Source organism: Panthera leo, chromosome B4 (genome assembly GCF_018350215.1).
Source record: "Panthera leo isolate Ple1 chromosome B4, P.leo_Ple1_pat1.1, whole genome shotgun sequence".
Lineage (NCBI taxonomy): Eukaryota > Metazoa > Chordata > Mammalia > Carnivora > Felidae > Panthera > Panthera leo.
This window is the reverse complement of record NC_056685.1, coordinates 77,204,533-77,229,621: the sequence shown is the minus strand read 5'-3', so window position 1 is coordinate 77,229,621 and position 25,089 is coordinate 77,204,533. Positions and strand designations below refer to the sequence as shown.

Genomic DNA, 25,089 nt, shown 5'->3' with positions numbered 1-25,089 from the left:
TATCGAATATCTGTCTTTGGACTCTGAAACCTGGACCCGTGTTTTTAAATCCTACCTCTACCACTTACTAAGTAGTTTAACCTTGGGCAAAGAAATTAACCTAAGCCTCAGTTTCCTCATCTCAGAAAAACTGGAAATAATATTATATACACCTCAAACATTTTTGTGAAAATAACATAAAGGCTTGGCACATACGATGATGGAGGCCTAATTCCTTGGACAGTCTGTGATTTTTCAACTTGTATTTGTTAGAACTCAATGTATGGGAATTTGTTAAAGGCTGTGTTAAGACTGCTTTCTTCCAAAAAGTTGGGGAACTATGGACCCAGACCATTTTTAAATTTCAGCTGACTCTTGAACAACACGGGTCTGAACTGTGTGAGTCTACTTATATGCAGATTTTTTTTTAATATGGTACCATAAATGTATTTTCTCTTCCTTATGATTTTCTTAGTATTTTTTCTCTAGCTTCCTTTATTGTAAGAATACAGTATATATAACTACACATAATATAAAAAATATTTGTTAATTGGCTGTTTATGTTATCAGTAAGGATTCTAGTCAACTCAGTTTTTGGGAAGTCAAAAATTATAGACTTTCAATTGTGGGGCGGTGGGGGTCAGCACGCCAACGCCTCCATTGTTCAAGGGTCAACTTTGCTTGGGTCTTGACTTCATGAAGAATAACAATCTCTGATCCAGTTCCCCCAGGCTGCACAGACCCCAGGCTTTGCCCTAGTCCCCTTTGCATACCAAAGCTATACCAATCACAAAGATATGAATTTACAGATTATACAGGGGTTGCTTCAGTGCTTATGAACTTCATGGTCTTGTGCTTCTGATTGATTCCTAACCTCAATAGATATCTCTTACTTCCCTGGAGGCTCATCCAATCATTTAAAAGGGTGGTTTTTATATTTCATCAAGCTGTTAATAATATTACATAGCGAGGTCATATTATCAGAAAGAGAAGCCTCATTCTAGTAATTCTTAACAAATCTTTTGGGTATCCTAGGTACACAACCATATCATCAACAAAAAAACACGGTTCTTCTTTTCTAGTATTTACATAACTTACTTCAGATCCTTGTCTTACTGAATTTGTTGGAACCTCCAAGACAACGGACAATCCCTGCCATGTTACTAAGTTCATTACAATGATGCTCGCTCTTAGTTTTTAGTAAAGAAACATTTTATCTTGAAGTAATTAAATGCATCCTTCTGGTCCTTGTATGATAATTTTTACTGCTTTAGAAAATCATCCTTTTATTCTAATTTTCTAACTTACTGAGAGGAGTTAAAAACAGAATCCTGTAATTTTTTAAATATTTGTTTTATATGTGGGTATCTACCCTTTTTGATTCCTAACATAGTTTTTATTAGTGTCCTTTCTCTCTTTTTTTTCCCCTTAAACTCACTACAGAAGGGTACCCATTATATGCTTTTTCTCAAAGAACTGGTGGTTTTCATGGCTGATGTACATATAGCTAATACTACTATGTTTAAAATACATTTAAAATGAAAGTAAATGTTTCTGGAGGTTAAATCACTGATATATATTCATGGGTAAAATTCATTTTTAGCATTTCTGTGGCCATCAGTTTTTTAGGAATTCTTTCCTCTTCCCACTATCAATGGCAAGCAGCAAATTATTATTTTCATTTAACTTTTGTGAGCCCAGCAAGAACAAAATATATTGTTCGAAAAGCTCTGCTTAATAGTACTATTCAAAAGACAAAATAAAAATGAAAGACCTCTAGGTCATATATTAAATAAAGAGATTGAGCAATGGGATCCTTTGGAAATGAACTAGATACAACATAACACTCAGTAAAATAAAGCTCTCTTTTTTTAAAGTAAGCTCTATTTATGGCCAATGTGGGGCTCAAACTCACAACCCCAAGATAAAGTTGTGCTCCACCAACTGAGCTAGCCAGGCACCCCAAAACTCTCATTTTTAATTCACAACTCCAGTTAACATCTGGTTACGTTTTGAGATTTACAAAAACGTTACCCATTCTGGCAGTACAATTTTACCACCTACCTGTTTTTCATCAACCTTATTTCTCTCTTCAGTTGGGGGTCATCTGTCTTAGATGTCTGAGATGTAAGAGTCACAGGAGATGTCATCACCACAGTTTGTGGCAGCGAAGTAGCTGACGGTGTGGTACGGATCTGATATGTCTGCATATCTCCTGATGCAGCTGTGTGGTCAGAAGAGTGAGTTAATTCATAAGTGTCTTTGAAAGTACATTGGGATGTTTTCCACAGACACTTAAACATACTTACTTTGTACAACCACCTGGTTGCTGGGCACAAGTATTTGCTGTCCATCAGAGGTCTGTGCATATTGGAGAATTGTTGTCCCTTGCTGAGTACTGCCTGAATTTGTCATGGTTAATGTCTGAAGTCCCTGTACTCCATCTGTGCCTGGGCTGGCCAGTTGTAAGGCTCCATTTGGGGCAATGGCAACTTTAACCAAAGAGAGAACATAGCTATTGTAAGGCTATACAATACACTAATTGCAAAGGATTGGTGAAAAAAAACCCAGCCACTACTTATTAAAACAGGTCTGAATGCAGTTCCACTTGGTAACTGTTAACTACTTTGGGTGAACTATATGTAAAAGAAATAAAATAAATAAAATGGCATTTCTTTATAAAATTTTATAGTTCAGGTGCACTAATCTTAAATTTAGTCTCAAACTGTAGATTAGTCAAAACACATTATGGGCTCAATGGAGCACTGCATGCTAATTGCTAATGTTGTCACAGCAGTTCTGGAACGTTAGGAGAGGGTACCAATGGCTAACTTTTTTTTTTTTTTTTTAAATGTTTTATTTTATTCTTGAGGGAGAGAGACACAGTGTGAGTAGGGGAGGGGCAGAGAGAGAGGGAGACACAGAATTTGAAGCAGGCTCCTGGCTCTGAGCTGTCAGCACAGAGCTCGACGTGGGGCTTGAACCCACAAGCTGTGAGATCATGGCCTGAGCTGAAGTTGGTCGCTTTACTGACAGAGCCACCCAGGCGCCCCATCAATGGCTAACTTTTAAAGGAAAAATCAGTAGAAGGAAACATTAACACACTGTGTATTTTTATTCAAAAGAAGCATTAAAAAGATTATAAGCTTAAAAATATTTTTGAATAGATTAAATGGGCCTATGCCTATGGGAAAATTTTTAAGAGGATAAAAGGTTACATAATGAAAAAATATGTATCTTCATACTTTGTTTCTGAGCTCTGCTGTCTAGGGGTAACCACTATTAAATTGTACTAAATGTTATTTACTTAAGTGATATTTTAAAAATGTAATCTTTTCAAGTTACTTCCTAGTGAAAATCACCAATAAGGTTGTCATGAGAAAGAGGTCACATTACTATGTGCCCCACAGCATTTTTCAATGAGTTTTATATATACATATATATATATATATATATATATATATATATATATATTTTTTTTTTTTTTTTTTTTTTTTTTTTTTTTTAATGTTTGTTTATTTTGAGAGTGAGTGAGCAGGGGAGGGGCAGAGGGAGAGAGAGAGAATCCCATGCAGGCTCCACACTGTCAGCGCAGAGCAGAGCCCAATGCGGGGCTCGATCTCACAAACTGTGAGATCATGACCTGAGCCAGATGCTTAATGAACTGGGCCACCCAGGCGCCCCTCAATGAATTATACTTATGTTAATGCTTTCCTCTCAAACCTTACATGAAACACCCATAAGATATGATCAAATGGAAAGCATTTTACCATTATGCAATCCCACGTAATAAATCCCCTTCAGAATCTAATGCCTCATCTCTGTGCCCTCTTACCAGATTATAATTATGCAACTTTTCTTCTCCTTTTATACTCTGGGTACCAGGAAGCCAAAACACACTTATCTAAATGTATGTTTTAATTGAAAATATTTTTTTTCAGGAGTATATAATTATCTCTCATCCACTACCACACAACAAATATTCTACATACTTTAATTTATATGACTTTAGAAGTAATGACAGTTTAAGATTTTTTAGATGCAGAGATTTGTTTTAAACTTATATTAGCAATTGTTTTCAATCGCCTTCTCTCCAACGCACATTATATATATACATATATATAAATGTAAATATATAAGTAAAATAAAAAGTCCTATTCTCTATCCCAATTTATTCTACTGGCCACCCCACACCCTTATTCTGGGGTAACCATTTTCGATGTACATCCTCTTCCTAATCATTTCCTATGTTCATATAGACTGATACATTAACACACATCAAAATGTGTATCCATACACACATATGTATACTTTTTTTTTAATGTTTATTATTTATTTTTGAGAGAGAGACAGAGCGTGAGCACTCAGGCACCCCTAAAAAATTCTTTAAGAAAAGTAGCATATCAGCACGTTAAAAATTATGATATATTAATATGGCTTCTTATTCTAAAACAATTAAAATTAGGAATTATGAAAACTACATAGAAACTTAGGGAGATATTTCATATGTTATAATTGAAATAAGTACAATTCTTTTTTTTTTTTTTTTAATGTTTATTCTTGAGAGAGACAGAGATGGAACATGAGCAGAGGAGGGGCAGAGCGAGAGAGGGAGGCAGAATCCCAAGCAGGCTCCAGGCTTTGAGCTGTCAGCACAGAGCCCAATGTGGAGCTCAAACTCACGTACTGCAAGATCATGACCTGAGCTGAAGTCAGACGCTTATTGACTGAGCCACCCAAGCACCCCGAGAGATACATCTTTTGATGTTAAACATATGTAATAATACAGAATTGTTTTCATTTTTATAACCTATCTTCCTATTTTTAACATGTATATTTATCTGGTTGAATCTACTCTAAATCTACACTGATACGGTAGCCATTAGTCACATATGACTATTAAATTAACTGAAAGCAAGATAAGAAATTCAGTTCCTCAGTCTCACGAGCCACATTTCAAGTGCTCAACAGTCACACATGGCTTAGTGGCTACTATACTAGACAATGCAAATATAAAACATTTTCAGCAAGGAAGTTCTATTGGATCATGCTGTCTTAAACACCAGTTTGAACTGTATTTATTTTGGGGTGTCAGTTAAGTGTCCAATTTCAGGTCAGGTCATGACCTCATGGTTCGTGGGTTCAAGCCCCACATCAGGCTCTGTGCCGACAGCTTGGAGCCTGGAGCCTCAGATTCTGTGTCTCCCTCTCTTTCTGCCCCTCCCCTGCTTGTGCTCTCTCTCTCTCAAAAATAAATAAAAACATTAAAAAAATTTAAAACAAAGAAAGAAAAAGATTTTTGAAAACAGTAATGGATGTATATGGAAAGAAAAATCAGTTTTGTTTAAAATGAAAGTGAACTTCTCAACTGCCTCTGATCTTTGTTCCCAGGTCTCCTTCCTTGCAACCACTGTTCTCAGTTTCTTATGTGTCCTCATTGAGGTGTTTTTTACATATTCTTTAAATAACTTATTCACGACAAATTTCACTGAAAGCTTACTATGCGCCAGGGCCTCCAGGCCAAGAATACAGCTGTGAACAAGACAAAGTTCTTTCCCTCAGGGAACTTATCTTTGAGAACAGATCATAAATAAACTGATCTATAATTATGTATAATCTATAATTAAATATGTACTTTTTAATAATTACATATAAATGCTATGAAAAATGTAAGAAAGCTAACTAAAGAGAGCACATTTTAATAAAGAGTGGTCTCTTTGAGAAGGGACACTTGAGCAGAAGTAAGGATGTAAAAGCCATCCATATGAGACTCTGGGAGAAGAATGTGCCAGGCAGTGGGGTGACAAGCCCAAATATCCTGAGGCAGAAACAAGCTTCATGTTGGAGAAATTCCAAGAAAGTCTGTGTTGCTAGAATGCCAGCCAGTGGCAGATGAGATTGGAGTTTGGTAAGTGAGGCCAGATCTTGAATGGAACTTAGCCTTATAGGACTTATTCTAGGGGTGATGGAGAGTCACTGGAGCAAAAGTGGTGTGATCTAATGGACATTTTATTTATTTATTTTTATTTATTTAAAAAAAAAATTTTTTTTTTAACGTTTATTTATTTTCGAGACAGAGAGAGACAGAGCATGAACAGGGGAGGAGCAGAGAGAGAGGGAGACACAGAATCTGAAACAGGCTCCAGGCTCTGAGCCGTCAGCACAGAGCCCGATGCAGGGCTCGAACTCACGGACCGTAAGATCATGACCTTAGCCGAAGTCGGACGCTTAACCGACCAAGCCACCCAGGCGCCCCCTAATGGACATTTTAAGTAAACTGCTTTGGCTGCAGTATGGAAAACGAGAGCAAGAATGGAAGCAAAATGACCAAGTGGACGTGCACTGCAGTAATTCAGACAGGAGTATAAGCCAGGGTAATGGTGGTGATTGGAGGTGTGAGACATGAGGGGACGGGACACAGATTTTGTGGCAAGAGTCAATTAGACTTGAACAGGAGTTAGGAATGGAAGGAAAAATCCTCTACAAATGGACAGCACAAAGAATTCCATGGGGTGATGAAATTATATCTTGATTGTGGTGGTGAGACAACTCCATGCATCTGTCAAAACTCCAAAGTAAGCATATCACTTACAAGCTGTGTGGTAACTTCAGGGACATTATCTAACCTCTCTAAGGCTCAGTTTCCTCATAAATTGATAACTGCCTACCTCACAAAGTTGCTGTAAGGAGTAAATGAGATAATGCTGAAAAGGTATTCTGCATTATTTTGGGCTCAAAATGCTAACCTTCAACTAATTATCCTCACTACTAAAGCATGACAGTCTTTCTATACACCACTTCTTTAGCGTTTGTGTATCCATCATGGAAAAATGTATTCCTATACGTACTGTACTGTCCACTGCTAGTTTGATAGATGGGAGTTGGAACAGACATAGAAGTGACAGCAGAAACTCCAGGGTTTTCTCCGTCTCCTTTTCTGCCCCGTGTATCTTCAGAGGACAGATCTTTCAAAATTTTTCTGTGAAAAATAAAACTCAATTAATGCTGGTAATGAGGACAGCTTTATAAAAACAAACTGCCAAACCTTTTTCAATCTCAGGTTAAAAGTACAATAATCTACTAGACATTTTAACTGTTTTGTCAAGGAGCCACTCAGTTCAGCACAGACTACTGTAATGACGTACTGCAGGCGAGTTATGCTTTAAAGTTTATGGCTCCTGGAAAAGAGACAATGAACAAATACACAGGTACAAGGCCCTTACAGAGGTATGAAATGTCTCTTTCCCTACAAGAGAGATGACTCCGTTGTAAGGTATTTTATTAATTAACAAGAACAGTATTCATTTTCTAAATAGTGACCTTTATTTAAAAAGACCCAATCTGGGGCACCTGGGTGGCTCAGTTGGTTGAGTGTCCAACTCTGGCTCAGGTCATGATCTCAAGGTTCATGAATTTGAGCCCCGTGTCGGCCTTGCACTGACAGCTCAGAGCCTGGAGCTTGCTTTGGATTCTGTGTCCTATCTCTGCCCCTCACCCACTCATGCTCGCTTTCTTTCTCAAAAATAAACAAACATCGGGGCGCCTGGGTGGCTAAGTCGGTTAAGCGGCTGACTTCGGCTCAGGTCATGATCTCACCGTTCGTGAGTTCAAACCCCGCATCAGGCTCTATGCTGACAGCTCAGAGCCTGAGACCTGCTTTGGACTCTGTGTCTCCTTCTCTCTCTGCCCCTCCCCTGCTCGTACTCTCAGTCTGTCTCTCAAAAAAATGAATAAACAAACAAAAAAAAAATTAAAAATAAATAAACAAACATTAAAAATAAATAAAAAGACCAAATTTGTCTTTCCACCCTTCAACTCTATAGTGAGAAGCCCACAGTTTTAAGAAACCAATAAGAAATAAGAATACTACTATAAAAAGCACACAATACTAGTGATAAGTAAAACTGTTTATTTATGGTTTTAATATTTTTAGGTAATCTCTATGCCCAAAGTGAGGCTCGAACTCACAACGCCAAGATCAAGAGTTGCATGCTCCACCGACTGAGCCAGCCAGGCGCCTCAATAAAATTGTTTAACAGGAAGTAAATATAATCCCACAGGTATCCCTCAGACTTGGTAAAATGGGACTTATGACAGGAATATGGAGATAGAAAAAGATTCCTTTGCTGAAAAGAAAGAACTTCCAAAACACAACTGGGGGCAGAGGGACAATTAAGCATTATTTCTTTCTAGAAGAAAAATAAAAAAAGAAATCTTAAGATTTCTATGTTCATTGTAAAACAAAAAACAAAAAACAAAAAATAGTCACAAAGGGGGGAAAAAAACCTTATCATTGAAAAGGATATTTTATGTTATTTATGCCAACCTTCCAGCCTATGCAGGAATGCCCTAGCATTCTTAACAGCCTCTATTTCCGGGAATAAGTCATCTACAACTTCCAAATAGCAAACCTCAATTATTAAGCCCTTACTTATTTAGACCAAAAGCTGGTTCCACCCAGGAAAGCTAAAGAAATTTAAGCTTAACCAAAATTCTATATCCATGCCCTACTTTGTAACATTTCACAATCGCTACAGTTCTTTATTTGAGGCCAGATAACTTTAGTTCCTTCAGCTCTTCTTCTATAACACACTGAAAAATGTTTTCCACACTGAAAAAGACTGTCTCCTTACTCTGGACAATCTTCCCACCAAAAGCTAATAAATTTGTAGACTGTATCAACAGATGTTCCATATCGAGAATAAGGGAGGGGCAGTCCTATAGGACTCCATGTTAGGCATTTGGAGAATGGTCACACTGGTTCCTAAACCTGCTTGTATCAGAATTGCCTGGAGAGGTTTACTGAATCCACATTCCCATCTGATACCCCGAACAGTTGAGTGAGTAGGTCAGGACAGAGCTCCAGAATCCCTTTAACAAGATGTCTGTGTGGTCTTATGCAGCCAGCCTAGCATGAGACTGCGGAATGCTGCGCCCAGTTCTTTTTCACTTTTAAGTTATGGAACATTTGGAGTATAAAGAAAAGTACAGAAGGGGCACCTGGGTGGCTCAGTCAGTTAAGCATCCAACTTCGACTCAGGTCATGATCTCATGGCTCGTGGGTTCGAGCCCTGTGTTGGGCTCTGTGCTGACAGCTCAGAGACTGGAGCCTGCTTTGGATTCTGTCTCTCTCTCTCTGTCCTTCCCCCACTCTCTCAAAAGTAAACATTAAAAAAAATTTTTTTAAAGTACAGAAATTAAGACACCTGTGTGCCAAAGAATCAATAGATGGTAAGTAAGGTTTCCTGCTACCTTGCTGAACTCGTTACTTTATTTTAGTGGGTACTTTAAGATTTTCTGTATATGAGATCATGTCGTCTACAAATTGTTTCCTTTCCAATCTGAATGCCTTTTATTTCATTTTCTTGCCTAAATGCCTGAATACAATGTTAGGTAGAAGTCGTGAGAGCAGACATCCACAGCCTTGTTGTGTTCATGATCTTAGGGAGAGAACATTCACTCTTACATCACTAAATATGCTTAGCTATGGGCTTTTATAGATGTACTTTATTAGGCTGAAGAGCACCCCCCTCTTTATTTATTTGAGAGAGTGTATGTGCGCATGAGCAAGTGAGGGTCAGAGAGGAAAAGAGAAAATCCCAAGCAGGCTCTATGCTCAGCACGGAACCTGATGCGGGGCTCGATCCCACTAACTGTGAGATCGTGACCTGAGCTGAAATCAAGAGTCAAACACCCAGGCGCCCCTGAAAAGCTCCCTTCTATTTGTTTGATGAGCATGTTATCAAATGGACTTGTTAAATGCTTTTTCTTGTGTCCGTTGAGATGATCACACATTTTTTTGTTCTTATTCTATAAATATGATGTATTACGTTAATTGATTTTCAGATGTTATGCCAATCTTGCGTTCCTGGTATGAATCCTACTTTTTCATCATGTGTAACACCTTTTATGTGTCATTGTATTTAGTTTGCTAAAGCTCTTATTTTGCTGTGTTTATATTCATGAGGAATACTGGCTTATAGTTTTATAATCTCAATTAATGAATTGAAGCCATGTCTTCTAAATATTAATTATTGCTATCATTTGACCTACCAATTATTTGCTTTCTGGGTTTTTTTTATGCTTTTTTAAATTCATTTTTGAGAGAGAGAAAGAAGTGAGCAGGAGAGGGGAAGAGAGGGGGGAAACCAAGAATCTGAAGCACACACTGCGCTGACAGCAGACAGCCTGATGCAAGGCTCAAACTCACGAATCGTGAGATCATGACCTGAGCCACAGTCAGATGCTTAGCCAACTGAGCCATCCCAGGATCCCTGCTTTCTGTTTTTAAAAAAGTCTTCTGGGGGTGCCTGGGTGGCTCAATCGGTTAGGCGTCTGACTTCGGCTCAGGTCATGATCTCATGGTTCATGAGTTCCGAGCCCCATGTCGGGCTCTGTGCTGACAGCTCAGAGCCTGGAGCCTGCTTCGGATTCTGTGTTTCCCTTTTTCTCTGCCCCTCCCCTACTCGTGCTCTCTCTCCATCTCTCAAAAATGAATAAATGTTTAAAAAAAAAATTGTTTTAAAGTCTTCTGGGGTTGCCTTGCAGGCTCAATTGGTAGATAGAGCATGCAAAAAAATTTTTTTAAACGTTTATTTATTGAGACAGAGACAGAATGCAAGCAGGGGAGAGGCAGAGAGAAAGGGAGACACAGAATCTGAAGCAGGCTGCAGGCTCCAGGTTCTGAGCTGTCAGCACAAAGCCCGATGCGGGCTTGAATCCATGAACTGTGAGATCATGACCTGAGCTGAAGTCAGATACTTAACCAACTGAGCCACCCAGGTGCCCCAGAGCATGCAACTCTTGATCCTCAGAGTCATGAGTTCAAGCCCCATACTGGGAATAGAGCTTACTTAAAAAAAATAAATAAATAAAAAGTTTTCTGTGTTCTTTTGGATTTGAAGAGTTTTCAGAACTCCACTTTATCATATGTTTGACAAAATCTCTTCATATAATTTAGTAATTGCTCTAAGGAGTTCTAATAGACCTCATCTACTTAGAATCACTGTTTTACCATGTCAAGTGAACCTGAGAAACCTTACCTCCAGAATGAGTCTCTTTATCTCCCCCCTTATGTTATAGTTGTCTTACACATTACATCTGCATTACATCTACATACATTAAAAGCCCCATCAGACAATGCCATATTTTCTTGTCAACCAAACATATTTTAAAGAATTCAACAGGAGAATAGTTCATTATACTTGCCCAGATCTTGCTGTTGCTGTTTCTTCATTCTTAACCTTCCAGATTTCTATCTTAAGAGCTTTCTTAGCAGTTACTTTCTTTTTTTTTATTCTTGAGAGAGAGCACGAGGGAGAGCGAGCAAGCACAAGCAGGGGAGGTGCAGAGTGAGAGAGGGACACAGAATCTGAAGCAGGCTCCAGGCTCTGAGCTGTCAGCCCAGAGCCCAACGTGGGGCTCGAACTCACAAGCCGTGAGATCATGACCTGAGCCAAAGTCAGACACTTTACCAATTGAGCCACGCAGGCGCCCCTCTTAGCAATTACTTTAGAGCAGGTATGCTGTCAATGACTGCTCTTAGTTTTCCTTCATCTGAAAATATTTATTTCACCTCCCATTTCTGAGGGATATTTTCACTAGATAAAAAATTCTGGATTGACAATTCTTTTCTTTCAGCACTGTAAAATTCTGTGCTTCAGTGCAGAGCCTGCTTGGGATTCCCTCTCTCCCTCTCTCTCTGTTCTTCCCCTAATTGTGCATGCACACATGTGCTCTCTCTCTCTCTCTCAAAATAAACCAACTTAAAAAATTTTTTAAAAATGTATTTCATTTCCTTCTAGCCTCGTTTTTGATCAGAAATCTATAGTGATTTACACTGTTCCCTTTAAAGTAACGTCATTTTTCTCTGTGCACAAGATTTTTGTCTTTAGTCTTCACCAGTTTGATTATGACTTGTCTGGGGAGGGGTTTGTGTTTATCTATGGCTTAGTGTTTGCTGAGCTTTTTGAATCTGTGGGTTTCACCAAATTTGAAAACATTCCAGCTATTATTTCTTTAAATATTTTTTTCTGCAACATACTTCTTCCTCTCCTATGACTCGAATGACACAAATATTAAAACTTTTGGTATTGTCTCACAAGTCTCTGAAAATTAGTGAATTTTTCTAATCTTTAGTTCAGACTGGATAATCTCCAATGAACTATCTTTGAAGCTATCTCATCTTTATTTTCCTATTCAACCCATCCAGTGAGGTTTTATTTCTGTTACTGGATTTCTCAGCTCTAAAATTTCTATTTAGTTCTCTTTATAGCTTCTACTTTTTGCTAGGAGTTCTTATCTTTCTATTCATTTCAAGAGAATTCACACTTGTTAGGACATTTTAATAGCTCCTTTAAGTTTTTGTCCCATAACTCCAACGTCTGTGTCATCTAGGAGATGACATCTGCTGACAGTCTTCCCATGCCAAGTTAAGATTCTTCTGGGTTCTTGGTATGCCAAGTAATTTGGGACATGGGACATTTTCAGTATTATGATACCAGACTCTGGGATCTTGTTTAAATCCTATGGAGAAATTTTGATATTCTTGTTTTAGCAGGCTATCAGCCTAGTTGTGTCCAGGCCATTGATTTTGACCAGCATTCAGTGGACTGTGGTTCCAATGTCATTTCAGTTTTCAAAGCTTTTGCAGTGTTACTCAGATCTGGTCCATATGTGCACCAGGTAATTACCGTTCAGTCTGGGACTTGAGCCACTGCATGTCGTATGTGTAGTTCATTCAATTCCCTAGGTCTATATATGCTAGGGAAGCCCATTTTTATTATTTATTTGCTAAAAATTTATAAATGGGTGCTGAATTTTATCAAATACTTTTCCTGCATTTCTGAGTTGATTATATATTGTTTGTATGGATTCTCACTTATCATGGTTTATTTCCTTGTATGTTTGATGATTTTTCACTCTGAATTCATATTTGGTTGATCCTAATTTGGTATAATGCAGAAAGCTTACTTTGGGGGAAGCTTCCTTTCAGATGTTCTAGCCTCCTGCAGAAATCCCAGCTTAATACAAAACTCTCAGGTTCAGAGTCCTTTCCTGCAGTAGACCTAAAGCAATGTGTGCACTTTGGTTTTCAGGCTTGCTTCTGCTTCTCACTCTGGTTTCAGCTCATGTATTTGTATTGTTAAAAAGAAAACCACAGGCCCAAAATGGCATCACTTAGGCCAAATCCCCAACCCAGAGCTTAATACCTAATCTGTAAACCTCCTCCAGAAATGTAGTCTTTACTAGTCAGTCAGAGCTTTTCAGATCTGAAACAGCTAATGAAAAACAGAAAAATTATCTAAAACAAGACTACACAGAAGACTGATGTAATTCCTGCCACTCTCTTCTGTCCTTTGAGTACTCATCCTAGTGAGCTTCTGTCTGAACTGCCTTTCCACTCTGAAAAGACAATGACCTTTTGAAAGAAGACCACTTGGGGCTACTGGTGATCCTCTTCAGGTATCTCTCATTCCTTACTCTAAGGCTGAACCGAGGGCTGTAGTTAAAGAATTTCTTAAACTAGGGAGGACCCTCAAGAGTTTTTATAAATAGATGGATCTCCTGGGCCGAGTTGAGAGAAGGGAAATGAAAATTCATGTTGTCCCTTCCTTTCCAAATCCAAACCCAGTGGATAATGATCCTTTCTCTCCTGGAAATAACTATTTTCTTTTTGCTTCTTGTTACCTCCTAAGAACATGGCTTGGCTTTCTGCCTGCCTGGGACAGGAGGCCGTCTCTTCTTTCTTTGGCTGTGTTTGGGAGTAACTCCAGATCTTCTTCTTCTGTTTTTAAAGTAGGCTTCATGCCCAGTGAGGAGCCCAACGCAGGCCTGAATTCACAACCCTGAGATCGAGACCTGAGCTGAGATAGAGTCAGATGCTTAACCAATTGAGGCACCTAGGCACCCCACCTCTAGATATTAAGATAGTACCTTTCATTCCCTCTTTGAGGAGGCATCTTGGGTCCATAAGGTTGCCAGAAATATTTACTGTTTGTCCTGCTGAAACCTAACAAGATATTTGAAAGGACTTAATAACTCTATAATCAGAAATCTGACCAAATTGCATGCTGATATTGAGAGCCTGATAGTTTTTCTTTAAAAAAAAAAAAAAAAGATTTTTTAAATGTTTATTTTTGACAGAGCATGAGTGGGAGAGGGGCAGAGTGAGAGGGAGACACAGAATCCAAAGCAGGCTCCAGGCTCTGAGCTGTCAGCACGGAGCCCGACGCGGGGCTGTGAGGTCACGACCTGAGCCGAAGTTGGACGCTCAACTGCTCAACCGACTGAGCCACCCAGGCGCCCCGTAAACCTGATAGTTTTTCTTAAAAGCCTTCTCCCCTAAGCTAAATGTACCCAGAGAGAAAGAAAACATTCTCCTAGGGGGATGGGTGTCAGTACTTTGGTATCCTTTTGTCAACAACCCAATTCTTTGAGGAATTAAAAAGAGCTGTCCTTGTTTTAAGAATCTAGTATTTATAGGACAAGAGGTATGGTTCTAAGAACAATTCAAAGATCACCAATGTCCAAACCTCCCCTATTTATCTCAAAAGGCTTATAATTGGGGTGCCTGGGTGGCTCAGGCAGCTCTTGATTTCGGCTCCAATCATGGCCTCATGTTTCAGATCAAACCCCGCGTAGGATTCTGCACTGACAGCGCAGAGCCTGCTTGAGATTCTCTCTCAAAATAAACAAACATAAAAGAAATGTAAAATGTTCAGGGCACCTGACTGGCTCAGTCGGTAAAGCATGCAAGTTTTGATCTTGGTGTTGTGAGTTCAAGCCCTATGTGGGGTACAGAGATTACTTAAAAAAAAAAAAAGTATAAATGTTCAATGTTCTATCTGGTCTTCTCTAGGAACTCTTATCTAGTCCATTTCTTTAAAATGCAAATTTAGGGGTGCCTGAGTGGCTCAGTTGGTTGGGCGTCCAACTCTTGGTTTTGGCTCAGGTCATGATCTCATGATTTGTGGGTCTGAGCCCCTGCACTGGGCTCAGTGCTGCTGGTGCGGAGCCTGCTTGGGATTCTCTCTCTCTCAAAATAAATTTAGAAAAAAATAAAATAAAATGCAAATTCAATGGAGGTAATTTTTATCAAGGAAAAAACAAAAGGGGGGAAGGCAGTTTAGAACCTGACTTGCCAAGGGGCGCCTGGCCGGCTCAGTCGGAAGAGCATGTTATTCTTGATCTCACGGTCGTGAGTGGAGCCTCATGTGGTATAGAGGTTACTTAAAAAAATAAATAGAAACTTAAAAAAAAGAATTTGCCTTGCCAAGGTCAAATCCAAATCTGAAGTGTCTTCTCCACAAATATTCGAAAAAGCTTTAGCCATTCAAACAGATAAACTTAACTTATTCCATCTACCAAAAAACAAAAAGAAGAACCCAAACTCAGATCCAACTTTTATAACTAGTTATTTTTTGCACCCATTTCATGGTAATAATTTTAAAACCGAAGCTATAAGGTCTCTACAGTCTGTATGTTCACATGTGTCTATACAGAGGTGTTGTAGTTATTTGATATTGCTTAAATTAATTTGTAAAAGAGCTCTATTTAGTTGGTTTAAAGGCAAGCATTTGTAAGGACTGGGCATTCTGAAACTCTCAGAAAGAAACTAACAAAATTTTTTTCAAATTCATATATCTGAAAAAATATTTGACATGAAATCTAGTTTAAGATTGATGGTTTAATTAAAACAGACATGGCTTTAGAGTTATCGACATTAAATAGAAAACTTTTATTCTACATAAGTTCATGTTATCTCTTACTCTGTCAACAAAAAAATAATAGCTTAGGATAATGGCTGACTTTGTTAAATGTTGAATGAAGTATTTGTACATAATCTACACATAATTATTAGAGACAAATATATGTATGCAAGATAAAAGTTTACCAATGAACTTTTCAGTGATATTATGTCTACTTAAACCATTTTCCCCAATTTGGGGGTGGCAGAATCTAAAACCTTAGTTTTACTGAGATAGATTAAATGATTTAACTAACACTAAACTCATCAAATACCAAAATCATTTCCAAATAAGATAAAATACTGCAACATTAATAACATTTTTCACGGAGAATCTAAAAGATATTTAGATATGTTAATGCTATATTGGACAATTTTAAAGGACGTGTTTTTGGAAATTTTGATTTGCAAATTTTAAGAACGCTTTAATTTTCGGTAGAAATTAAGGTTTCTAAGGGTTAAGAAGTCTAATTGCTATATGTAATTAAAGCTAGTAAGAATAAAACATCTCCATGTGCCAGGAAAGATGTGTTAAAAAAGGGCATGAGAAATATATATATTTTTTTGTTCTAAAATGAGGATGGTTGTCTAAAGAGGAAAAACATAGGACAAATCAGAATGTAGAAAAAACTGTTGTAGTAGGTTTGTGGCAGAGGAATCTCTGAAAAGCAACTATATCATGTGTGATCCAGCTGGTTAAGATTAAAATAATTTTATTTTAAAAAATGAGTTTAAAAAATTTTTTAATGTTTTTATTTATTTGAGAGAGACAGAGACACAGAACCTGGAGCAGCCTCCAGGCTCTGAGCTGTCAGCACAGAGCCCGATGCGGGGCTCAAACTCACAGACTGAGATCATGACCTGTGCTGAAGTCGGACGCTTAACCGACTGAGCCACCCAGGCGCCCCTAAAAATGAGTTTTAAAATCAAAAGTAAGCTGGTGTAAAATTAGAATTTGTTGTTTTAATAGAGGCAAAAACCAAAGTTCTCTTGGACTTTGGTCTGATTTTGGTAATATTGTGAAAACTCCTTTAAGTTTCAGAATGATCTGTGATCCTGTTTAGGCAAGTGCCTTAGAACCTATATTTGATATTTTTGATGAATGCCCCAAAATTTAGTTCTATTTTTTTAAGGTTTTATTTTTAAGGAATCTCTATATCCAACATGGGGCTCAAAATTATGACCCTGGGATCGAGTCACATGCTCTACCTATGGAGCCAGCCACACCCAAAATTAAGTTCTAAAGTCTTTTTGATTTGGAATATCTCAAAGGATTTGTTACGCTTATTTGATATTTGACAATGCTTCCCATGTAGTTTATTACATAAGTAGTTCTAAGCCTTCTTTATATTGTATTTTTAAGACTGTGGCCATGTGAGGGTAAGTTGATTTTGCTTCTGCAAAAATGGCCCCTAAATGCCAGACTTCTGCTGTCACGATGTCCTTACAACATGGCAAAAGCCTGCTCCAAGACGGGCCTCTAGGTTTTTACTCACTTTCTGGCAAATCTCATTTTTTGGTTTTAACATTTCTTCACCCACCATGGTATAAGAGGACACCAATTATAAATAAACATTGGTGTGGAGACTTCTAGAAGATTGCAAAAAGAACTTACCATCAATGTCTAACCTGTCAAATCCATAATCCTGGAAATACTTTTTGTTCCCAGAGGCCTCAAACCTCCTCCCTCTGAACACCCGCAGCTGGACTTCATTCATTTGCCACCTCGTATGGGCTATTAATATTTTCTTGTTAGTGTATGTATGTTTTCTGGATAGACTGAAGTTTGCCAGTGTGAGGGCATTAGTATTGCAGCAGGGGAAAACAAACAAACAAAACCCTTAGAAAACGTGTTTCCCATATTTGGGCTGTACTTTCCACTGAGGCACGCACTTCACTGGGCAAATCATTCAAGCCTTGATAAAGGCCTTACAAATATCTCGGAATTATCATTGCCCCATCACCCTTAATCATCAGGCAAGGTGGAGAGAACTAATGAAGTTCTCAACATCTCTCAGCTTGCTGAATTCGGCAAGGTGTTGGCCTAAAGTGCTGCCACTGGCTCTGCTCACTATTTGCAATACATTCCATAGGAGACAGTCACAGGCAGACCACTCACTGTCTACCGGTGTACAACTTTCTGCTGATTCCTTGTTGTCTGTCTCATGCTAGTATAACCAGTTACTAGAAGTCTTTAATGTCTTATTCTAAAGCCTATCACCAACAGGTTAAAGAAGCTTTCCCAGACGGTATCAAAGGATCCTGTTGGTCACAGTCTGGAGCCTGGTGACTGGTATTTTGGAAAGGTCATAAAAAAAACCCAGAAACAAACACCCAGCTCTCAAGTCCTGTTAGAAAGTACCTTACCAAGTGCTCCTGACCACTGACACTGCTGCAAAACTAAAAGGTATTAAGCCCTGGGTAAACACCACACGGCTAAAGAAGGCTCCATCTGGTCTTGTACAGACGCTGGAGATCTCTAAATCAAATTGACAAGAGAGAGAAGTAGCTTACAACAAGGTAGACTGTTTCTATCCAAGACGATGGATCATACTTTTACTGCATTATCTGCTAGGATCCTTAGATCCTCTAGCCAAAGTGGTCCTTGATAACAGACTGTCTTGATTCATCTGTTAGCTGAGAAGGAGTTGTCTGTGCTGTGGCCAACACCACCTACTGTTGTACCAGGATTAATTAACACTTTTGAAAAGTTAAAATTACAAAAGATCACAGAACAAGACATTTGGCTTTAAAAAGTTGACTCCTTCCACGAGGTTCTTTCTTTCACTTACTTGATTTTGACTGGCTTAGGCCTTGGAGACCAAGGCTCTAGAGTGCACTTCAAATATTGAGAATTATTCTTATAGGAATCATAATAATCTGTGTGCGTTGTATTCTCTCAAAAGCTTTAAATGCATGTTCATAGCCACTAACCACCAAACAAATGATCTAAGACTGAAACACGAAGAGAATATGAACCTGAAGCTGTGACCTGTGAATATCACAGATATTAAGCACGTGTACATACACGTCTGAGATCACACAAAAGGAACAACAAAAACTGCGAGAACTTTTGAATGGTAACTGAGAGTGGCACTAATGCCTTAAAATTTGATCACATCTCTAAGCTGAACGTCTGATTAAAAGGAAGGAACTGTTAAAGAGAAAACCACAGCCCTAAATGGCATCACTTAGGTTGAGTCCCCAAACTGGGGGAGTTAGTACTTAATTGCAGTTTCAACCTTCCCCCAAAAATGTAGTCTTAACTAGTCAGAAAGTTTCAGATCAGCACCAATGAGGTAATTTGTCACATGGGCTTTCTCCATCCCACCAAAGGAAGATAAGAATCTGCAATGATAAGACCTCCTGGCACTTAGGCCTAAGGGGAAGATAACCTTGCCTGGAAAAATTCTTTTACCAATAACTTTTTTGCCCCTCCTTCTTTCCTATATACAAATCTTCCATTTTGTACAACTTCTCAGAGGGGATGGTGCCCTTTAATAGTCAATTAGACCTTCAAATTTACTCAAATTTTGTTTAACAGTATATATATGGTTTTTATGATTATTGGGGGAATATGATATTTCTATTATTTCCTATAAATGCACAATACATTAACAAGTACTTTGTCCAGGAACTTTTGTGCTGGTAGAGCCCCCTTGTTCGGAACTTAAACTTTAAAAAAAAATTTTTTTTTTTAAACATTTATTCATTTTTGAGAGAGTGCGAGTGAGGGAGGGGCAGAGAGAGAGGGAGACACAGAATCCGAAGCAGGCTCCAGGCTCTCAAGAACCGGGAGATTATGACCTGAGCAGAAGTCGGATGCTTAACTGAGCCACCCAGGCACCCTGGAAATTAAACTTTTATTTGCATTCTTTTGGTGACTGCCTCCAATAATCTAAGGTCGTCTAATCAATAACAATATAAGTAATCAATACAGGGATCTAATAAGCCATTCTTTATCTCACATATTTCTGTCTGCTATAATTCTTTGCATTTTGTTTTTAAACTACACAAATTAATCATTACTGTTCTAAAAATCAAAGGTTCTAAAAAGTAAAAAATCAATGAATGTCTTAGTTCACCATTCTTTCTTATATTCACGTTCCTTCCATTTGGACTCATTTTTCTTCTTCCTGAGGTGTAACCTTTAGTAAACTCTTAAATCAGTTTGAAATGAATTTTATTTCACCATTATTTTGGAGTGATTGTTCCATCGGGTATAAAATTCCAGAGCAATAGTTACTTTCTCTTGTTAAAGATTTTATAGTCTATTGTCTTCTAATATTACCTTCAAAAACCTATTAGCCTAATGGTCATTCTTTTCAAGGTGATTTACCTTTTTTCGTTAGAAGATTTTAAGATCTTACTGTTATCTTTGGTGTTTTCCAGTTATTTATTTAATAAGTTAATCTACAAGTTATTAATTTATTTAATAATTAATCTAGGGGCACCTGGGTGACTCACTTGGCTGAGCATCTGACTTCTGATTTCAGCTCAGGTCATGATCTCAGGTCATGATCTCACAGTCTGTGGGTTAAAGGTCTGCGTTGGGCTCTGCGCTGACAGCATGAAGCCTGCTTGGGATCCTCTCTCTGTTCTCTTCCCTGCTTAAACTCTTTCCTTTCCTTTATCCTTTCCTGTCTCCCTTTCCTCCTACCTTCTAGTTTTGTTCAACAAGTAATTATTGAGCATCTACTCTTGTATGATTCCTTTACAGTGCAAAAACTTATTTAAGAGCACAGCCCATGGGCGCCTGGGTGGCTCAGTTAGGTGTGCGACTTCAGCCCACATCATGATCTTGCGGTTTGTGAGTTCAAGCCCTGCACTGGGCTCTATGTTGACGGTGCAGAGCCTGAAGCCAGCTTCAGATTCTGTGTCTCTCTCTCTCTCTCTCTCTCTCCCCCCCTCCCCTGCTCATGCTCTCTCTCAAAAATAATAAGCATTAAAAAATTTTTAAAAACACCACAACCTAGGGGCGTCTGGGTGGCTCAGTCAGTTGAGCATCTGACTTCAGCTCAGGTCATGATCTTGGGGTTTGTGAGTTCGAGCCCCGCGTCAGGCTCTGTGCTGACAGCTCAGAGCCTGAAACCTGCTTCGGATTCTGTGTCTCCTTCTCTCTCTGCCCCTCTCCCACTTGTGCTCTGTTTCTGTCTCTCAAAAATAAATAAATGTAAAAAGAAAAATTAAAAAAAACCCAGCACAGTCTATGTATTATTATTATTTTTTTAGTTATCTCTACAGGCAACATGGGGCTTAAACTCACAACCCTAAGATCAAGAGTTGCATTTTATTTTGACTGAGCTAACTAGGTACCCCTGGCCCATGTATTATTAACTGGAATTCCAACAGGATGAGATAAATACTGTAACAAGGGTCAGTAAAAAGAATGCCACAGAAGAAAGACATAACTTGGTCTTGGGAGTTGGAATAAAGGTAATCAGAAGACTTCTAGGAGGAAATAAGGCTTAAAGTATGTGCAGGAATTATGCAGAATGCAGAAAAATGTGTTTCAGCAAAGGGACAAGATGAAGGCCCAGAGTTAGGAAGCTAAGAAAGGGAACACAAAGCAGTTCAATTCCTAAAATCTATAGTCATGTTGCTTTTAAAGTTAACTATCTAAAAGTAAATATGGAAATCTAGTACTTTGCCAGAAGGTAAGATTAAATTCCTCTTCAGCACAGCAATTTAGGCCCTTCATAGTCTGGCTCAAATCTCTCTCTCTTAACATTTCCCATCCTATACGGCCACATGCTCCCTCTTTATATAGTTTGCTTTGCACAGCACCATTCCAACTTATTGGTTATAGAACACACACAGGATCCAAAATGCCAAGTACTCACCTGTAAGATGGGCGCCGTGCTAGGATCCCGTGGGCTTTCTGTGAAGAGCCTATACTGTCTGATGAGTCCTGAGACTCCTCACTTTCTGATAAAGATGACACCTGAAAAACAGAACTGGTTTTATGGTGATAAACAATGCAGGTGGAAAACAATTTAATCTTACTTTCAGAAAATACAATCTGTCTCCTGCCAACCAAATTCATCTGTCATTAAATCTAAGGTCTAAAATAAAGGAGCAAATGAAAAAACAAAATTTATTTCAAGAGCCCAAACTAATTAAAGGAATGTACAATACAGCATGCTCAGAACAAAGAAGAAAGTCTATCCCTAAATAAAGCAATACTATTTAACTAGAGTTATAAAGGCCAGTCTCTGATTTCCACCCTATTTCTATACTGATAAAAAATTGATGCTCAGTTTTTTAAATCATTAATCTGATTTGGACTCCAGACATGCTCATTTTGAAGTGCTACTAGATATCCAACTATTATCAAATTATTAGATAATAACATTGCAGAGACTGGTAAATACACAAGCCTTTGAGTCAGGCACGAGGTCTTGGGCTAGACATATAAACTTGGGAGTCACAGCTCTCTAGGTAGTCCATAAAGCCCTAAGACTGGATGGGCTCAATACACAGAGAAGATGACCAAGAAGAAAACCCAGGAACATTCTAACATTAACAGGTTGGGAAGAAGGGGACGAACTAGCAAAAAAGACCAAGAATAAGCCACCACTGAGGCAGGAAAAATACCAGGTAAGTGACGTGTCCTAGACAGCTAGCAAAAGCAGTGTATCAAAGAGAATGATCAACTATGTTAAGTACTGCTAACAGATGAAATAAAACAAGGACTGAGAACATACCATTATGTATAGCAAGATGGAGTTCACTGGCAAGGGTAGGTATAAGCACATGCAACTTAGAAAACTGTACTAATTAGGCTTCATCTCACTTCACAAATACCTGTAAAGCACTGAGTGCACAGCATATAGCAAGGACATATTAAATGGTAACTGTTAATAATAAGTCCTCTAAAATTATGTCAACAAGATAATAACCACATGCAAGTTTTAAACTATACCAGTATCTTTTTTTTTTTTTTATGTCATTCATTTTTGAGATACAGAGACAGGGCGTGAGTGGGGGAGGGGGGGAGAGAGAGAGGGAGACACAGAATCCGAAGCAGGCTCCAGGCTCTGAGCTGTCAGCACAGAGCCCGACGCAAGGCTAGAACCTACGCACTGTGAATCATAACCTGAGCCAAAGTCGGATTAACCAACTGAACCACCCAGGTGCCCCTACAGTATAATTAATAAAACAAGTTATTTTCAATTTTTAAAATGTATTAAATTTCCCAATATTTGTCCAAAGTTGCACTATGGATAGATTTTTTACTTCATCTTTATTTTAATGTTTATTATTTACTTTTGAGAGTCAGACAGAGCCTGAGTGGGGGAGGGTTAGAGAGACAAGGAAATACTTCATCTTTATTTTAAAAAATAAAATAACCCAATCATGTTTCTAGAAAGGACCTAACAAATCAGTGCTTTACATTACTATCTCCAGAAAGCCTTCCCCTAATCAGATGTAGATCTTAAATTTCTATAAATCTGTTTTACATTCTATAATCTTCCTCAAAAACAAGTTCTGATGTACAGCTATTTACATTTTATATTAAAATCTGTATCTTTTGGCAGAAAAGAATGATCACAACCCAAAGTAATTAAGAGATATGTCCCTTCCATATTTCCTCAAGCATCATGGATTTCCATTTCTAACCTAAACCCTTAACTATTTTCACTGTCCCTAAATTTACTCCAAAGTGTCCCACTGAACTCAAGAAATAATTTCTGGAACTAAGAGTTTACTTATATAATTAAGATCAAGTATTTCTATTTAACGACTAGCAATTAAGAGTAAAAACTCACAAATCCATGCAGTTGTCACCTTTCAAATAGAAAAATCACATAAACATGCAGCTCTAGAGCTGACAGCACCACCAGATACTAAATAGTCAGGAGGAAGAAATGAGGGATGACCAGAGGCATTCGGAGACTCACAAGGGCCAGAAGATAAAATGGGGAGAAAGAGTAGAAGGAAAAAGAACCCAGGATCACCTTTTCCTTCCTGCTCCTGTCAGCTGGTAATATGAAGGTACACAGATATAAATAAGAACTTGCCTCTACTATGAGAACGCTCTTATTTGACTTCCACAAAGCATAAAGTAGGTACTTTTTTTTTTTTTTACTTTGTTGACACTAACACCATCACCCTTGCTTCAGAATTCTCTTTCTCATGAAAGATACCACTGGGACAAAAAGATTCTGTCTCTTAAAGTCCTTCATTTCCAAGCAATAAATTCCCCCCAAATTGCTTTCCTTTTTCACTGGGTAGTCCATACATGAAATTAGAAATTCACAAACTTTTCTATTTGCCTCATTTGTTCCATAGCCTAATTTCTAAGACAACTTTACTATCTTGGTTTATAATATTGTAACTATAGCAACTTCAATTGTGTCCAAAGACTTAGTGTATAAAAGTCCCTTCTCTCAACCACTAAGTCTTTGAATTTCTGTACCGTTTGCACGTGTGGTGGGTGAATTACAGAAGACTGAGCTGTCTGGATGACCCCCTGAACCTGTACTTGCTCTCCAGGAAGAGGTATAATTGTCACTGGCGCAGATCCTCTTAATGCCATCTAAGAACAAATAAAAATTCAATTAACATATTATACCTATGCATATAAGATAACTGAGTTCTTAACACTGGAAAACATAGTTCAGAGCTTATTATATTTAACCCCATCTAGTAACATTACGTATCTTCTATGGGCCAGAGACTGTACTAGGGAGTTGACGTTACAAACTATAACAAACAGAATAAGAACTGTAATAGAAGAGGAAAAGCAGAAAATACCGTTGGAGCAAAGAAAGGGTGCTACGTCATCTGGGTCTTGAAGGATAAACGATTCGCTGAAGTTGTATATGGCGGGGGGGGGGGGGGGGGGGGGGAGGGGGATTGGGAGGTATCTGGGGCAGAGAACTGATTGTGCAAAAATGTGGAGGCTGTTTAGAACATGTTATTCTGGGGCGACTGGGTGACTCCACTGGTTAAGCATCCAACTTCGGCTCAGGTCACTATCCCACGGTTTGTGAGTTCGAGCCCTGGGTCGGGCTCTGTGCTGACAGTTCAGAGCCTGGAACCTACTTCAGATTCTGTGTCTCCCTCTTTCTCTGCCCCTCGCTCCCTTGCTTGTGCTCTGTCTCTCAAAAATAAATATTAAAAAAAAAATTTAGGTGGGTGCCAGGCTGGCTCACTCAGTTAAGCATCCAACTTTGGCTCTGGGTGGCTCAGTCGGTTAAGCATCTGACTTCAGCTCAGGTCATGATCTCACAGTCCAGGAGCTCGAGCCCTGCACTGGGCTTTGTGCTGAGAGCTCAGAGCCTAGATTCTGCTTCAGATTCTGTGTCTCCCTCTCTTCTCTCTGTCCCTCCCCCGCTTGTGCTTTGTCTCTCTCT

The 25,089-nt window shown here is 38.6% G+C and overlaps 1 protein-coding gene across 8 annotated transcripts in view; it reads right to left on the bottom strand.

Moving 5' to 3' along the window:
- Positions 1-25,089, bottom strand: part of ATF1 (activating transcription factor 1) — a 79,704-nt gene that overhangs the window by 6,519 nt on the left and 48,096 nt on the right. For 6 of the 8 annotated variants that reach the window (XR_006204839.1, XM_042946519.1, XM_042946520.1 and 3 more), the window contains exons 3-7: positions 24,150-24,269; positions 21,571-21,671; positions 6,828-6,958; positions 2,289-2,471; positions 2,044-2,203 (exon numbers count right to left, since the gene is read on the bottom strand). Coding sequence is in view for 7 of the 8 variants with exons in the window: in XM_042946519.1 (XP_042802453.1) it covers positions 2,044-2,203; positions 2,289-2,471; positions 6,828-6,958; positions 21,571-21,671; positions 24,150-24,269 (695 nt within the window). In the remaining variant the exon portion in view is untranslated. Of the gene's footprint in view, positions 1-2,043; positions 2,204-2,288; positions 2,472-6,827; positions 6,959-13,914; positions 13,991-21,570; positions 21,672-24,149; positions 24,270-25,089 lie in introns of those variants that run through there. The other 2 variants (XM_042946524.1, XM_042946523.1) reach the window with 2 other exon arrangements.